Consider the following 18616-nt stretch of genomic DNA (forward strand, 5'->3'; position numbering starts at 1 on the left):
GATAGATAGATAGATAGAGATAGATAGATAGAAAGATAGATAGATAGACAGACAGACAGACAGAAAAATAGATAGATAGATAGATAGATAGATAGATAGATAGATAGATAGATAGATAGATAGATAGATAGATAGAAATAGATACAGATAGATAGATAGATAGATAGATAGATAGATAGATAGATAGATAGATAGATAGATAGATATAGATAGAAAGATAGACAGACAGACAGACAGACAGATAGATAGATATAGATAGACAGACAGACAGATAGAAAAATAGATAGATAGATAGAAAGATAGAAAAATAGATAGATAGAAATAGATACAGATAGATAGATGATAGATAGATAGATAGATAGACAGATAGATATAGATAGAAAGATAGATAGACAGACAGACAGATAGAAAAATAGATAGATAGAAAGATAGACAGATAGAAAAAGAATTCCTGTCTAGCTCTGCCTCATAATACATTATTAGATCCTATCCAAGCAAGGACAGCAACTACCACAAAATACCATTTTTTAAACAGTTTAAATCCTTTCAAAGGAGGGGGAGGAGAATCTGACAGCAGGGGGCCTTTTTAATCTGACTAAAGGCAATGCAGAGAGAGTAAGGAATACTCACCATTACTTTTTTCCCCTCGGTTGGAGCAAATGGCTGCCTCATTTGCTTCAGCTAGGGAGAGGAACTACGGCATGCGAGAGGAGACAAAAGCTGGTGCCTCCTCGCTCTGGCTCAAGCAATGGCGCCCTCGTGTGGTGACTTTGTTAATGACCCGAGTATAAGCCGAGGCTGTGTTTTTCAGCCCATTTTTTGGACTGAAAAACTCGGCTTATACTCGAGTATATACGGTACTTTATTGCTTGTTTTTCTGCTAACTGACCAACAGAAATTTTCTTTTGTCTTTATTATTTTTAAATCCAAGTTCATTGTTTAAAATGATTGCTCTGTAGTGGTAAATAGGTCAAAACTTAAATAGAGATCAGTAGGATACTCATCCAATCTCCAAAATTTCAGGAATTAAGGGTATATGCTATAATATTCTTAAAAATATTAATTCCTGAATTTATAAGAACAATAATTCATTCTGAATTAGTGGAAGGTGAAATATTTTGAATAATACCTCTCTAGAAGTATATCTGTCGGATTCTCTGTGAAATAATTATTTCTTTCATGTTGTCCTTTCATGAGAAATAAACTACGGCTTTAGCAAAGCTGTGACCTAAATAATAAAACTTTTTAAGTTGTGCAAGCTTAACAGTTAGCAAAAACAAATTCTAAGTTTACTTACTGATTGCTTGAAATAGTTCTTCAATGTTAATTGCATTTTTGGCACTAGTCTCAACAACAATTGCACCTATAGATTCTGCGTATTCTTTGGCATCTTTCAAAGGTACCTGCCTAAAATAAAATTTTAGAAGTTTAAATTAATTTGTTGTGCAACAGAATGTTTGTTCAACTATAATATTCTTCATAATTTGAGCATATTTATTTCTTATTTCTCATATGAGAAATATAATTACTTCTTGTTCTCCTCAAATTTAGTGATGGAAAGAGGATGTATGAACAAAATTCTTTTGCATTATCATCTGTCTACTTAAAGAAAATGTTATTGTAATTCCCAGACATCCCATCTATTGGGCCTATTTATTTATTTATTTATTTATTTATTTATTTATTATGCATTTGCATTTGTTCCGTAAGTAGCTTATATCAGAATAACAATAACATTCTTTAAAATCAATGAGAGTTTATAATTTAATGAACATTTTAAAGAAAAATTCAAACCTACTTATACAATTAATTGATCACTGAATAAAACGTTTTTTATTTTCAATTTTTCTTTGCTCAGTTTTGAAATAACTGTTAGAAATCTTTCCTACTCTTCCTCTTCTAAATATAGCAGGCTAATCAAAACTTGAGAAATGGAACCTTAGCTCAAAGATTATTTAAAGCGTTAGAATTCAGTATTATTGTTTTGGGCTTAAATTAATAGACATAATTTTAAAGAACTTAGAGCAATAAAAATGTTAATAACCTATGAATACACAAAGGGCTTCACTGTGCCTGAACATCTAATGGCAGGAAATCATGTGGTTCCATCAAAGAAAAAACAACTACCCAGAATTGTAACTATGTGATTTTGTTCTCACCATTTGATTGCAGTTTGTAACCAAATAGCATGGTCTGCAACTCTTGTATGACAACATGCTTTTACATTTTTTATTCCTTTTCATTATTATTTCTAACTATTACTCTAAATAAATATATTGACTAAGGTAAGATATAAGTCAAACCCTGATCAACTATGAAGTAAAGGACTTCATACAGTTATTGTTGTTAAGGTGTGGAACTAGGAGCAGAGAAACCAATGTTTAGCTCTCATTCTATTACACAACTCAACTAGTCCAACAGAGGTCTATTGGTGTGAATATAAAATTAGGGGAAATTCTTATTGCCATTTTGAGCAATAATTCATAAAATAAATAAAATGTATTGTCAAATATGGAAATGTTTATTCCTAAAACCTGGATCCACACAATAAATCATGAGAATATATATATAATTTATGTTTTAACACAAACTGTTTTCTGTTTTAATTTTTGCGAACCCTTTCCAGTGGTTATAATGAATTGGATTATTTATTATATTTACTTTCTGGGTTTTGCATTTCAATTTTTAATAGTTGTTAGCATGAGCATTTGTTTTATTTATACAGTATATATAAATAATTAATAAGTAACGGGACTGTTTTTTTAACAATATATATGGTCATCAACTAGTAAAACGTTGTATTTTACAGAAAATTCATTTTTTAAAAGTTGAGTTCTCTGGTTTTTTGTATAATCTATCATCCGCAATAGATTTAAAATGTTCCAGTGAAGGAGATGATTCGTTATTAAAAACAAAAATAGAAGTTTGTTCCAATAGAAAGTTTATATACAATAACAAATCTGTCTCAATGATTACATACTTACAGTAAGTTGTTCCCCCAGAAGAAAGTTAACAAATATAAAAAAGAAAAAAATATTTATAGTCATTTATATAATCAAGAGACCACATCTAGGCTAGAGTTTTTGTGTATTGTGACCAAGGCAAACAAATAGGCATGCATACAATTTTGCATGGGGGACAAAATGTGCAGGAAGTCTCCAACTACCGTGGACAGAATTGGACACTCTGCAGTGATATTGAAAGCATGTGCAATGTTGGTTCCCCTGCCAGGAGAAAACTCAAGCTATACATAATGGAGGTGCAAATCTGTGGAGGAGTAGCTGAAAGGCTTGAAGAAAAGCTCAAGTTTGTTTCTATTCAGCAATGCCAAGAAAAACTATGAAGGCCATGAACATGGATTAGAGACAAATAACAGAAACTTAACTGTTGCTCTTTCTAGCAGTGTGAATGGAATTGTGGGAAAGGATGCAGTATATGGGCAACATAAAGCCATTGTTACAGGATTAAGTGACAATATCCAGCAAAGTAGAATTCTAATAGTACAGAGCTGTGTTTTTCAAATTTGGCAGCTATACAGCTCTCAGCATTTCCAAGCCATCATGCTGACTGTGGAATTCTAACAGTTAAACACGTCTTAAAGTTAACAAGTTTGAAAAACACTGGTATAAAGAAAGGCACGGCCCCATGATAAGGTTATCCCCAAATGTTTTATTAAAGGCATCCCAGTTTTGAGGATTGAGTTGAGAATAGATAAAATAATTTGGACAAAAAAGTAGAGAAGGCTAGAACAGTAAAACATGTTTAAGACTGAATAGTATACTACTGTAATTTTACAACTGTACAAATATTTATTTCTTAAATAAATTTCAATAAATAACATTTTTGTTATTATTTGCATTGGTTTAATTTTTTAATTTTAAAAATCATATAAAAACGTATTTCTGTATTTGTCATATTGTAGAAAAAGCAATAGAAAACTGCAAAAATGTAAATATATCAGAATATATACCTAATATCAGAAAGGTCACATTTGTTTCCAGCAATAGCCATTACAATGTTTTCAGGGCCATGTTCTTTTAATTCTTTTATCCACTTCTTCATTATATGAAATGAATCCTAAATTAAATACATAAGTCAAAATACACTTACTAAATTGAGGCATAATATTTGAAGAATATAATGGTACAAACAATCTAGAATACCAAGCAAAATAAGATATATCTTTCTATCATGCCACAGCCAGATAGAGATACTCTACATCACATGCTTCCTCCCTCCATATAAAACATATATACTGTATTTTTCGGACTATAAGATGTACCTTTTTACTCCCCAATAGAGAACTGGGTGCGTCTTATATTCCGAATGTAGCCCTACCCACTTGCCAGCCCTAAACCTTTGGAGGTTTTCAGCCTCTGCACATCACATTTTTGGGCAGTTTCAGGCAGCAGGGATCCTCACTTCCACTCGCGGACAAGGGAAGGTAGGGACTTAGTTGGCGAAGTGGGCACTGCACAGGAGACATAAGGCAAAGTGACTCGCCACTTGGCCTGGGAGGAAAGTTCTGGCCAGTGCTGCCATCCAAAAACTTTCCCCCCCTCAAAAATGGGGTGTGCAGAGCTGCCTGCCCCTCGAAATGCAATGCTCTGTTTTGGTCTCTGCAAGCTCCGCTTTTGGAATCAGAAAGGGGATTATGGCGCTTCCTCCTGAAAACACTTCCCCCCCCCCCAATTCCAAAAACAGAGCGTGCGGAGATCAATAAGGAGCACTTCACAATAAAGAATTTCAGCCAGCAGGACGCGCCGGTTGCACACCCCGTTTTTGGAATCGAGGAGGAAAGCGGTTTTGGGCTGCAGCGCCGCCCGGAATCACCCGCCTGAAATATGATGCTCTTTTTTTGCCTCCTCATCCCCGTTTTCAGAATGGGGATAGGTGGGCGGTAGGTGGCTCCGGTTGGTGCTGCAGCCTCCACATTCCAAAACATAGCACGAGGCAAAAAAAAAGAGCATAGTGTTTCAGGCGGTGGGTGGTTCTGGCTGGTGCTGCAACCCGAAAACACCTTCTTCCCCAATTCCAAAAACCGGGCATCCCTGCTGCCTGAAACGTAATGTTCTTTTTTGATCTCCTCACATTCCATTTTTGGAATGGGGAGGAAAGTGACTGACCTGAGCGCACAAAGCCTGAAATAGTAATCAAGATATTGAAATAACTTGGGTCTTCCGGCACAAACTGCCCAGCAGTTCAGTACACCTCACCAACAAAATCAATCAATAAAAATATCCAAATCAAGGTCTCAAAAAACCCTATTTGAGGAATCAGGTGGGAGAATCATGAATCTCAATGGCTGTTGTGTCACTTGGGAGTTGCTCTCTGCAAAGGTGCGGGGAGTTTGCCCAGAAGCCCGACAGTGTGTTTATGAGATGGCAGCGTCCAAAAGGACTGAAGTGCTATCTCTCTATCAGGCCTTGCTACAAGAAAGCCAATGTCTAGGACTATAGGAAGGAAGATGGTGGTGGTGGGGCATCTTGGGAGTGAAGCCTTTGGTGTCAAGTCCCTCTTCTGCCCCCATAAAAATCCCCTACCCCACTCACTCCAGTTAAATACCCAGAATTTGTTTTTTCTTGTTTTGCTTCCCCAAAATTAAGGTTCGTGCTATACTCCAGTGCATCTTATACTCTGAAAAAATATGGTCAGTATGTGAGAAACAAAGAAAGAAAGTACTTGTGTTTTCAGGACCTGCTTATTAATGAAATACTTGTTTATGGTAAGTAATAATTAACCCCTGCAAAAAGTGTTAAAACTGACAATGTGAATTGTAGTGTTTACTATCTTTAACTGCAGGCAGAAAGCAACTCTTCTATGAAGCTTACCTTTGAAATAAGCAAAAAGCATAGTTTATACAGTTAGATTACTGTGCTGGTTAATGACCACAATAAAGTTAAATGTCTTAATAAATGTCATGCTTTAATAGAGCAGGGAGAGTGGGATAAGTACTGTAAAATTAATCTGTTTTTCCTAGAATGATAACACCATTTAAAATTTCATATATACAAGAAAGTCTAAAAATCTTATGAAAATATGACTTACTAACTTTTATGATGGATTGTTCTCTAAGCCAGCACAGTAGGATGCTGACAGAAAAACACAATGAACAATTATTAAGTTGGATTTTTGAATAAATGTCAATAATGGGATAACAGTAAGCTCACCTGCTTAGTTATGTCATAAACTATAACAGCCGCTACTGATCCACGATAATACATAGGTGCTAGTGAATGAAACTATAAAACATGGAACAAAAAAAAAGAATCATAAAGTTATACAGTGGAACCCCAACATAAGAGCTGCTCTACTTAAGAGCAACTCGAGATAAGAGCTGGGAGGGGAGAGATATTTTTGTTCTACTTACAAGCCCAAATTCGAGATACAAGCGCCAAGGAGCTGTCTCCTGAAGCCAAACGCTAACTTCCGCGTTCGGCTTCAGGAGACAGCTGTGAAGCGGCGCGCGTGTTTTAAAAGGTTGCAGCCGGCCTGGGGGGCTCGGGGGGGTGCTTGCAGCTTTCTTTCTTGCTCTTTTTCTTTCTCTCTTTTACCTTCCCTTCCTCTATTTCTTCTTTTCTTTCTCCTTCCCACCTTCTTCCCTCCCTCCCTCCCTTCACTCATTCCTCTCTTACTCTCCCCTTTCATAAGTTTCCTTGCTTCCTTCCTCTGTTCCTGTCCCTTCCCTCTTTCCTTCCTTCCTTCCCACCCTCCGTCCATTCATTCACCCATTCCTCTCTTGATCGCTTAAAGCCGGTCCCTGGTGCAAAAAGGGTTGGGGACCTCTGTCCTACAGGATTGGGTGGCAGAGAAGTTGAACATATGTAAATTTAAAAGTTTAAGAAAGTTTACAAGTTAAGTGAAAGAAACTTCATTATTCATTTATATGTACATGTACATTTCTTCATTAAAAACATGTCTTTCTGCATAATTTAGACTAACTTTGTGAGTTTTTTGAGGGCTGGAACCAATTAAAATTATTTACATTAATTCCTATGGGGAAAAGTCGTTCGAGATAAGAGCTGCTCGACTTAAGAGCCCAGGTCCGGAACGAATTAAACTCGTATCTCGAGGTACCACTGTATCTTGCACTTATATAAGTCAAAAAAATATGATCTTACATTAATATCTTTTCTATCTTCCCATATTTATTTATCTAACAGCTGTAAATGATTTACATCAAGTAACAAAATGCATTAAAATAAAATCCTAGCACCCCAGAATACTTTCTCCTATGCAATGGGGTAGTAGGTCATCCTCATTAATCCCAAATGCTTTCCTGAACTGTGGTTTTTAAGAGTCTTCTGAAGCTCCGTAAGGTGGTTAACAGAACATCAGGGACAACGTGTTCCACAGAAGGGGTCTATACCACTGAAAAGACTCAACACGTAGATTCCTATAGATGTCACTCAAGTGATGGGATCTTAACAGGTTTCTCTTCCAGCATATGCAGGATGGGCAGATCCAGCCCAGAGCAGAAAGTCCTGGAGGTATTTAAACTGTGCCCATTCATCTCTTTAAAGATGATAACATTGATAGCCAATACACCTCCTAAAGCAGCAGCATCACATTTGTGGGTCTAGATATGCTCATAGCCATTTTGGCTTGTGATCTACCCTGGGAAAAAGAGAGAACTCTTCTTACTTCCCCTTCCTTCAAACCAATATTTTCAAGATGAAAAGAAGATTATGTGTATTCAAACAGAAAGGGAGTGAAAGGGATAAAGAATAGCTGCACCTGAATGTATTTATTTATTTATTTTATTTATTCATTTGTCCAATACACAATACATATGGAAGAGAATAGACATGAAGTAATATATATAAAGATAATATGTAAAAATAGAGAAGATATATGAAATGAAGAAAGTATATACGATATATGAGATAAAGGAAAGACAATTGGACAGAGTACGAAAGGCACACTAGTGCACTTATGTACGCCCCTTACTGACCTCTTAGGAACCTGGAGAGGTCAATCATGGATAGTCTAAGGGAGAAATGTTGGGGGTTAGAGGTTGACACTATTGAGTCCGGTAATGAGTTCCACGCTTCGACAACTCGATTGTTAAAGTCATATTTTTTACAGTCAAGTTTGGAGCGATTAATATTAAGTTTGAATCTGTTGCGTGCTCTTGTGTTGTTGCGGTTGAAGCTGAAGTAGTCATTGACCGGTAGGACGTTGCAGCATATGATCTTATGGGCAATACTTAAATCATGTTTTAGGCGCCGTAGTTCTAAGCTTTCTAGACCCAGGAATGTGCATCCCTCAATCCAGTAGTTTTAAGATTGCCTGTTCCTGCAATATGCAAGGGATTCTCACATACACACACATTCATAATACTGAGAGATACAGAGACAGGTACTGTCAGGCATGAAAGATCAGGTCTACATAAATGTCCAATTATGAAAGATCAGGTTTACATTGAAGATCCAATTACTGATTTATTGCTACTCATGCCTATGCACATAAATCTTCTCAACTAATAGTTAGCATCTGCTTGGAGTTAGATAAGGGTCAATGTAAGTGCAGCTGTGGCTTTGTAGAAATTCTAGCCTGATCCCTCTTTTAGCACCATCTCAAGATCCTGCCATTCCTACACACACACACACGCACACACACAAAGAGCAGAGTTTTCAGTTTATGAAAGAAGAGAGTTAATTTTCTGCAATGCAAGCAAGGCATTTATGATTTAATCAATTGAAACAAAAAAGTCATGTGAGATTTCATTAAAAAGATTTTCAAAAAAGGTATACTTTTTCACAATGATTTATTTATTTATTTAATTATCGAGTATGTATTCGTAATATACATAGATATAACATTGTTATATCATATGTATATATGTACGTCAGGGACGGATAGCACCTCTGGTGTAGAGCATGTTGTGTCTTTTATAGCAGCTCATTTTAGGGCAGCTTTTAGGGCAGCTTATTCACCTTTGGTCTTCTCCTGTCACTCAGCTCTCACCTGTGGCTCCTAGAAGCAGTAGTATGTGCAGCTTCGACAGGCTGACCAAACCAGGCTGAGAGTAGCCATTGGGTCATTGACCTTTGATGAGATAGGGACTTGTCTATCCTAAGCATGTGAAGACAGATTCTGGCAGACTGAGTGGATGAAACCTACTAGGACAACGGTCATGAAGGTGGTCTGTGCAAACAATGTGATAAGCTAAGAGCATGGCAAGACACGAAAGATGCCCTAGTCAATTGAGATATGCCGAGTCCATCTCTGTCTTGACTCTTGTCCTGCTATTGGAACAAGATGGAATCTGGGAATAGAGAGTGAGGCTGACTACGCACACCTCTTCCTCACTTTAATCACATTCACATGCAAATCTTGGCATTCCTGCCAATTCCCATGAAAAGTCGTGTAGCGATGGTCAAGCGATGAAGCAATAGGTGTGGATACACTGGGAGTTGTAGCCGCAGACCTGCACACAGACGACTCAGGTCTAATGGTTGTCTTCCGCTGACAAGCAACAGTTGAATTCGGTGTCTACCCGAGTGAGGTTGAAAAGTTTTACATCATCGGTGAAGAGAACACAATCGTTTGCAATGTGATCACAAATGTCATTCATATAAAATATAGAGTGTTGGTCCTAGTACGCTGCCTTGTGGTACACTGCTGTTAACAGGAACAGGATTAGATAGGGTGCTCCCTATTTTGACCACTTAGTGTCTGTTTGACATGAACGCAGTTATCCAGTCATGTAGGGGTCCAGAGATGACATAGGATTTCAGTTTCAGAAGTCGTTCATCATGAACCACTGAGTCAAAGGCTTTACAGAAGTCTATTTAAATTGCGTCTATTGTTTTGCCCTGGTCAAGTTTTGAGGTCCATATGCTTTTGCAGTGCAGCAGTTGTACACTGCAGGATAATTTTTTCCTGAAACCAAATTGCTTGTTTGAAAGTAGGTTGTTAGTTTCTAGGTGGAGGGTAATGGATTGGTTTATGATTGATTCCATGACTTTGTATGTGACACAGTATAGAGAGATTGGTCTGTAGTTTTCTACTAGACTGGATCGCCCTTGTTGAATATGGGGATGACCGTGGCTAGTGACCATAGGTTTGGTAGGGAACTGGTCTGTAGGATTTTTCAAATATTATGCTTAGTGGTTCAGCTATGACTGTGGAGAGCTTTTTTTGTAAAGTATGCACATAGTCCATCAGGTCCAATTGACAGGGAAGGTTTTAGGCTGCATAGTGCTTTTTCAACATTGTCTTCAGTGAAGTATATATGTATTAAATTGTTGTGAGTATTTGAGGTATAACTAGGGAATTTGGGTATGAGCCATTGCTGTTTACAAAGACTTAGCCAAATAATGTGTTCAATAGGTTAGCTTTGACTGTTTCATCATAGCATTTTTTGTTGTTGGGTCCTTTTAATAATGGGTGGGGCCTCAAGTCATTGAGTTTGTAATTTATGAAGTTGTAGACAGTGCGGTTGGACTTTGTGCCAAGAAGGTTTTCCTCGTTTGCTGTGATTGTTGGAGCATTCCATCTTTATTTGGTGGCATATATTTTTGTAGTGGTTTTGGAAGTTAGCTACATAGCCTGCTTTGTTTTTTCCGCCAGAGGAATTTTTTTTATTCCAGCTTCTTATTGATATGGGTAGTTTGTTTTTCTTGTTTATGGTGGTTATCAGTGGTACGTGTAGTCTGATAGTTCTTTTGACTTTGAGCAAGAAGGTATTATAGAGGTCATCAGCAGTGTTACAGCTAGAGAGTAGGGTTTGCCAGTCAAGAGTTGAGAGGTTGGCATCTATGAGTTCATAATTGGCTTTTTAAAAGTTGTACTTGGGTGGCCTATTATTAAGGTGATTCTTGAAATGGTATAGATTAAGGCTGAAGTCTATCATGCTGTGGTTGCTGTTGGAAAAGGTTTTTTTTAATTTGTAGTCCATAAATTACGTTTTTGCTGTTGCATAATATGAAGTAAAGTAGTTGTTGAGTCTAGTATTGTTTGTTATTAGTTGGTCAAGTCCCAGATTGGTAACAACGTTGTATAGGGTTGTATGGGTGGGTTCAGTCACACATTCATTTAGGGTCTAGTTAATGAGAGGTAGATTGAGGTCTCCAAAAAATATAAGGGGATATAGGCAGGAGGCTGCCCACGTTAGCAGTGAGGTTAATTTGTTCACATGTGTGATGTCGTAGTTTGGGGCTCTGTAACAAAGTAGGAAGTGAAGTGTGGTATTTAAGGACAGATCGCAGACAATGGTTTCAGGAAGGGTAAGATCATGTGTAACTTGGATATTTTTTAGGTTTAGTGTCTTTTTGTAGAATATAGCTACAATTCTATAACCCTCTTCAGGTTTCATGGTCGGACCGGAAGACAAGGAATTTCTTGCTGTGATGATGGAGTAAGGGAGGAATGCGTTTAGCCATGTTTTGCAGACAAAAATAATATTAAAGGTATCAATAGGAGGTGGAATTTGGGCATTTGTTAACCATGTTTCTTGCATTGATTAGTTCACATTTGAGGTTAGTATTGGACTAGATTATGTAAGAGGCGCATTTATCTAGTCTTGGTTCATGGTGTGTGGGATGTTGTTTCGTTGTTGGGGATGGTGAGTTGGATATTGTGGAATAGATTGTGGGTCTTGTTTTTGATATGGTTGGCATGATAATCTATGTATGTTTCACCTAGATCTACTAAATTCTGACTAAGGTCTACTAAGTTCTACTATTCTACTACGTTCTGACATTCTTTAATGCTTTAGTAACAATACAGAAGATAACATGCAACTGCCTTTAGATAAAAAAACCTCATACTCACCCTCTCCTGACCTGCTGTGTCCCAGATCAGAAATTTATGGAGTTCATTTCCACAAGGGACTGTTTTAGTCATAAACGAAGCTCTAAAATTTGCAAAAAGAGTTGCACATAAGCAGGGTTTACATTAAATTACTGTGCATGTATTTGCTAATTAAGAAATCAACATTTTCAGGAATTTAATCCTCACAAGGGAGAAAATAAAGCATTTCTTCTTGATGTTTTGAGAAATAGCACACATTTTACAGATATTTCAGGCAATCTAAAAGTTAATTTAAACATAACGATACATAAATGTAGAGCTATTTTTAAATTAGAAAATAAGTTAATTTTTTCTAGAAAGAATTCACATTTGTAAAATTTGAGATTCTAGAAGGATTAAGGAACATGAATGGCATAGTAGCCACTTAAACTACACTATCCTATCTTGTTAAAATTTGATAAATTGCAAAATGAAATTGTTCTTTTAAGTCAAGTAGATACATACCTAGGAAATTTCAGCTGATCAGTCCTAAATATTATAATTTGACTTTCAGTAACATTTAAGTAGATAATGAGTGAATAAGTAAAACAGGAATCTTTATTCTAAGCTATATTTAATTTTAAATAAAAAGGAAGACAATAGTCCCCTGCCCCAGGGTAAAGTCTGTTAGTATTTCCTGCATTAATCATTACTATCACCTGGATAATTATTTCTCACTTTCTCAGTTAATTATACAAAATAATAAATGGCTAACTAAGCCCCAAATCAACAATTCACTATTTAGTAGCTGTTGATTTGAAGACTGAAAGCAATTAGGAAAATATAAGAATTTATGAGTATTTTATGGCTGAAAGAAATTATCTAAGATACCTGAACATCTTTCATTCCCCCAGACATAACTGGAATGTGGGACCCTAATGGTATTTCAGAAAAGGCTTGGGGATTTTCAGAAGGATCTACAGTGGTACCTCTACTTAGGAATTTTTCTAGATAAGAACCGGATGTTCAAGATTTTTTTGCCTTCTGTCCATTTTTCAGAATTTTAAGACTGGTAATGGGAATAAGAGAATATTCCTCTCATTTCTACCCTTAAAAATATATAACCCTTGTCCCAAAATAGCCTAAATTATTTGGTTTGGTTTGGGTAGTGTTGTGGAAGTTGTGGGAGCTCAACAAAAAATCGCAGAAAAGTTCAAGAACTTTGCAGTTGGCATTAATTGCAGAAGGTGGTCCACTCAATAATATTCCATGTTAAAATAGGGATGAAACCTGTAATACAAATACAGCTATCTTGATTAATGAACTTCCCCTACTTTAAACTATGAAGGAATTCATCAGTGTTTAGTTAGCATTACCGTACATGGTACTTACCCAATAGTAGGACTAATAGCATGTTCAAAATGATCCTGAACAAATCGACAAACTATACTTGATTTGCCAACTCCGTTATCCTAAAATTTAAGAAAGGAAGAATTAGCCCAATATTGTCCTGAACGCTCATCTGTTTTAAATGAAGAAACTCTTAAGTTTAGGGCAGGAGCAGGGGTCCCCAACCTCCAGTCTATGGACCAGTACTGGGCCACAACATGCCAGAAACCAGGCAGCATAAACAAGCAAAGTCCCATCTGCGAGAGGCAGACAACCCACAAAACCATGCCCATTCTGGTTCATGGAAAAATCTTTCTTCATAGAACAGTCCCTGATGCCCAAAAGGTTGGGGGCACTAGTTTAAGGTACAGTGGTACCTCGAGATACGAGTTTAATTCGTTCCGGACCTGGGCTCTTAAGTCGAGCAGCTCTTATCTCGAACGACTTTTCCCCATAGGAATTAATGTACATAATTTTAATTGGTTCCAGCCCTCAAAAAACTCACAGTTAGTCTAAATTATGCAGAAAGACATGTTTTTAATGAAGAAATGTACATGTACATATAAATGAATAATGAAGTTTCTTTCACTTAACTTGTAAACTTTCTTAAACTTTTAAATTTACATATGTTCAACTTCTCTGCCACCCAATCCTGTAGGACAGAGGTCCCCAACCCTTTTTGCACCAGGGACCGGCTTTAAGCGATCAAGAGAGGAATGGGTGAATGAATGGACGGAGGGTGGGAAGGAAGGAAGGAAAGAGGGAAGGGACAGGAACAGAGGAAGGAAGCAAGGAAACTTATGAAAGGGGAGAGTAAGAGAGGAATGAGTGAAGGGAGGGAGGGAGGGAAGAAGGTGGGAAGGAGAAAGAAAAGAAGAAATAGAGGAAGGGAAGGTAAAAGAGAGAAAGAAAAAGAGCAAGAAAGAAAGCTGCAAGCACCCCCCCGAGCCCCCCAGGCCGGCTGCAACCTTTTAAAACACGCACGCCGCTTCGCAGCTGTCTCCTGAAGCCGAACGCGGAAGTTAGCGTTTGGCTTCAGGAGACAGCTCCTTGGCGCTTGTATCTCGAATTTGGGCTTGTAAGTAGAACAAAAATATCTCTCCCCTCCCAGCTCTTATCTCGAGTTGCTCTTAAGTAGAGCAGCTCTTATGTCGGGGTTCCACTGTATATTTATTTAAGAGCTGTACTGTACTTTGTAAGTAAATGGCTGAAGGATATTAGAATTTATTTTATTTATTTATTTATTTATTGGATTTGTATGCCGCCCCTCTCCGTGGACTCGGGGTGGCTAACAACAGTGACAAAAACAGAATGTAAACAGAATATAGAAATGCTTCACCATTAGCTTCTCCAATAATAGGGGAACTCCCAAAGCAGTAGCTGAAATTTTCATAATTAGGCCAGAAATAGATGTGATGAGAAAGTTATTTCCTGAGATTGAACAATTTTCAATCTCGGGAAATAATACACCAGACTAGCATTTGACAGAGATCAGAGAAAGTATAAAAAACAAACAAAATGTTTAACAAAATCAAAACTCAGAAATGTTCATTAAAATGTTGCAAGTTCACTTTTTCTCTTTCTGTAATCAACAATTTGTTTAATTAGTCTTGCTCCAGAATTTGAGAACAAATAAAATGGCTAATATATTTATCCTAAAAGAAATTAGGGTCATTCTTTGTCAAGTGGACCAGGTGAAATTGAAGCCTTATTTGAAAAGAAACCATAAAAAAACCAACATATATGATAGAAAAAAACTTGCTCTTTCCAATGAAGGTGATGAAACACCTGTTTTCTCACCTTCAATCATCTTAATTTTTATTTCATGGAAAGAGCATGTTGTTTCTGTGATGGTCTCTTTTCAAATAAGGCTGCAAAAATCAGTCCAGTGGACACCTGGTCCACTTGGCAAAGAATGACCCATTATTTATACATAGGTATCAAGGATATAAAATATTTAGTTCCAGTTATACGCATTATGAATATTTTAGGTGAAATCCAAACTGAAAGGATGTAGCAAATACCACTTATGCATTCTGTGCATAATTGTCAATGTGGAACCTCTCTGCATCCGCGCAGTCACTTATCTTGTCACAAGAGAAAGCTTTAAACAAGAGAACTGCCTTTCTCCTACAGTGTCTGCCTGTCCAACTTATGTTGGGTCCTCCCACATATCAAGCAGGACCCAGGAAGAAAGCAGTCTGGATTCCTTCATCTGCTTCAGTGGCATGCATGGACATAGTATGTAAAATGCTAAGGAAACAAGTTTTCTAGGTAAAATGGTAAAGAAGAATAAATAAATAAATAAATAAATGAGAAATTGCATCACATTATGTTACATTTCATCATATTGCCATTCCAAAAAAGCATTTAATAATACAGTGGAACCTCGACATAGGAGCAGCTCTATTTACGAGCTACTCGAGATAAGAGCTGGGAGGGGAGCGACATTTTTGTTCGCCTCCCGGGCTCACATTCGGGATACGAGCGCCAAGAAGCTGTCTCGGCTTCAGGAGACAGCTCCTTGGCGCTTGTATCCCGCGTGTTTTAAAAGGTTGCAGCCGGCCTGGGGGCTTGCCAGCCCCCCCCCAGCCCCCCAGGCCGGCTGCAACCTTTTAAAACACGCGCGCCGCTTCGCAGCTGTCTCCTGAAGCCGGAACGCTAACTTCCGCGTTCGGCTTCAGAAGACAGCTGCAAAGCGGCGCACGTGTTTTAAAACGTCAGAGCCGGCCTGGGGGGCTCGGGGGGAAGCCCCCGAGCACCCCAGGCCAGCTGCCACGTTTTAAAACACGCGCACCGCTTTGCAGCTGTCTTCTGAAGCTGAACGCGGAAGTTAGCGTTCCGGCTTCAGAAGACAGCTGCAAAGCGGCGCGCGTGTTTTAAAATGTCAGAGCCGGCCTGGGGGGCTCGGGGGGAAGCCCCCGAGCCCCCCAGGCCGGCTGCCACGTTTTAAAACACGCGCACCGCTTTGCAGCTGTCTTCTGAAGCTGAACGCGGAGGTTAGCGTTCCGGCTTCAGAAGACAGCTGCAAAGCGGCACGCGTGTTTTAAAACGTCAGAGCCGGCCTGGGGGGCTCGGGGGGAAGCCCCCGAGCCCCCCAGGCCGGCTGCCACATTTTAAAACACGCGCGCCGCTTCGCAGCTGTCTCTGAATGCTAACTTCCGCGTTTGGCGGCAGTGGTTTTTTTTGTTGTTGCACGGATTAATTGACTTTACATTGTTTCCTATGGGAAACAATGTTTCGTCATACGAGCGTTCTGACTTACGAGCCTCCTTCCGGAACCAATTAGTCTCGTAAGTCGGGGTTCTACTGTAATCAACCGATTGGATATAGCCATGATGGCGAACCTATGGCACGTGTGCCATAGGTGGCACACAGAGTCATATTTGAGGGCACCTGAGGCATTGTCCTATATCAGTTTTAGCATGCATATATGCACTGGCCACCTGATTTTTGGCCTTCCAGAGGGGGAGGGAGACTGTTTTCTCCTTCCCCAGGCTTTAAGAAAGCCTCCAGAGCCTGTGAATCAGACCTGGACAAGGGGCGGCCCATGGGCCGCATCCAGCCCACCCACTGTCTGTGACCAGTCTGCGGAGGTCGGGGTCTGCTCCAATGCAAGGATGAAAGAGCTCACCGCGTCTGCTGGGATTCCTGATTAATCATGAGGAAAGCAGGAACCGGAGGAGTACCAGCAGACGCGGTGAGCTCTTTCATCCTCGCACTGGAGCGGACCCCAACCTTCTACCGGGAGAAGCCAAGCACAGAAACCATGCAAATCCTCCAGCGCAGTGACTGTGGTGTACCATGTTGCCGTAAAGCAAACAATTAGGGGTCTGTAGAGTGGGTCTGGGTATTTAGGTCAGGCCAGGGTCTGGGTCTTTACAGTATTGGGTAGAACTGAGTTAATTATATTAGTCCGGCCCTCTAAAACCATCCCAATTTCTCCTGCAGCCCCATGGCAAAAGTAATTGCCCACCCATGGATGGTGAAAAAGAGAACCAAAAGAAGTTCAGAAGTGAACTTTCAGGAGGCCCATTGGACCCATTTTGTGTCATCCATAGTCTGGCGGTTTCAGTGAGGCCTGCACGCATATGCATGGGGGAAGTGGAGGGGCGTTTTGCGCACATGCGCAGGTGGAAGGGCATTGCATTATGGGTATGGGTATGGGCACACGCCCTTCTGGCACCCGAGCAAAAAAAGGTCCGTCATCTCTGGGATATAGCAATTCTACAATTTTTTTTCATGCCTTTAATCACATTTCCAAGTTCCAAGGGCTCTTTAGAGAAAATGTCTAAACACAGCTGTCAATAACTGCAGTTTGCAAATTATACTTTTGTAGCATTCAAGGACAATTCTAGGAGAGTTATTGAAAATAAAACTTAAATGAGTGCTATTCATGACCTTTCTCTAACAATGCTCGAGTTCTCGGAGACGGGCGGCATACAAATCAAATATATTATTATTATTATTATTATTATTATTATTATTATTATTAATAATAATAATAATAATAATAATAATAATAATAATAATAATGCAGAAAATCCTTATTGAAGGTTATCCTTGGGGATAAAATGAAGAGGACAAATTGCTTAAAATTACAATTTTGCAGAGGTGGAAAACTATGGCCTCTTTATGATTTGTGGACTTCAACTCCTACAATTCCAATTTTGGGAGTTGAAGTCCACAAGTCATAAAAGGGTCATAGTTCCCCACCTCATAGTTCCCCACCTCTGCTTTATATTATAGATTTTCAGGATATTTCAAATAAAAAAAAAATCTATTGCATCCTATAAATTAATTTTCTAATGATTTCAATTAGTATAGTCATCTACAGTCTGCAACAGTTTTTGGATTACAGTGATCCCCCGTTTATTGCGTCCCCAACCATTGCGAACAGGGTACTTCGCGATTTTTCAACCCGGAAGTCAAAATACCATCTACGCATGCGTGCGTTTTTTCTATGGGCACGCATGCGTAGATGGCAACCGGGAGATCAGCTGCTGGGTGGCTTTCCTGGGTCTTCCCCCTCTTGCTGGCGTCAGCGAGGAGTTTCCCCACCGCCCACGCAAACTCCTCGCTGCCGCCCGCCCTTCGCCCGCCCACGCCGTTCATTCTCGCCGCTTTCGAGCTGAGTCCTGAAGCGAATTCGCTCCCGGACTCAGCTCGAAAGCGCCGAGAGACAGCGCCAAGGAACGGCCTGTCCACGCTGTCTCTCGGCGCTTTCGAGCCGAGTCCGGGAGCGAGTTCGCTCCCGGACTCGGCTCGAAAGCGCCGAGAGACAGCGCCAAGGAACGGGCCTGTCCACGCTGTCTCTCGGCGCTTTCGAGCCGAGTCCGGGAGCGAGTTCGCTCCCGGACTCGGCTCGAAAGCGCCGAGAGACAGCGCCAAGGAACGGGCCTGTCCACGCTGTCTCTCGGCGCTTTCGAGCCGAGTCCGGGAGCGAGTTCGCTCCCGGACTCGGCTCGAAAGCGCCGAGAGACAGCGC

The 18616-nt window shown here is 39.4% G+C and overlaps 1 protein-coding gene across 1 annotated transcript in view; it reads right to left on the bottom strand.

The window, feature by feature from the left end:
- RAB31 (RAB31, member RAS oncogene family) overlaps positions 1-18616 on the bottom strand; it is a 32387-nt gene that overhangs the window by 4320 nt on the left and 9451 nt on the right. Inside the window, exons 2-6 of the mRNA XM_070747525.1 lie at positions 13132-13211; positions 11782-11863; positions 6171-6242; positions 3971-4077; positions 1298-1407 (exon numbers count right to left, since the gene is read on the bottom strand). Coding sequence (XP_070603626.1) covers positions 1298-1407; positions 3971-4077; positions 6171-6242; positions 11782-11863; positions 13132-13211 — 451 coding nt within the window. The remainder of the gene's footprint in view (positions 1-1297; positions 1408-3970; positions 4078-6170; positions 6243-11781; positions 11864-13131; positions 13212-18616) is intronic.

Source organism: Erythrolamprus reginae, chromosome 3 (genome assembly GCF_031021105.1).
Source record: "Erythrolamprus reginae isolate rEryReg1 chromosome 3, rEryReg1.hap1, whole genome shotgun sequence".
In the NCBI taxonomy this organism is placed as follows: Eukaryota; Metazoa; Chordata; class Lepidosauria; order Squamata; family Dipsadidae; genus Erythrolamprus; species Erythrolamprus reginae.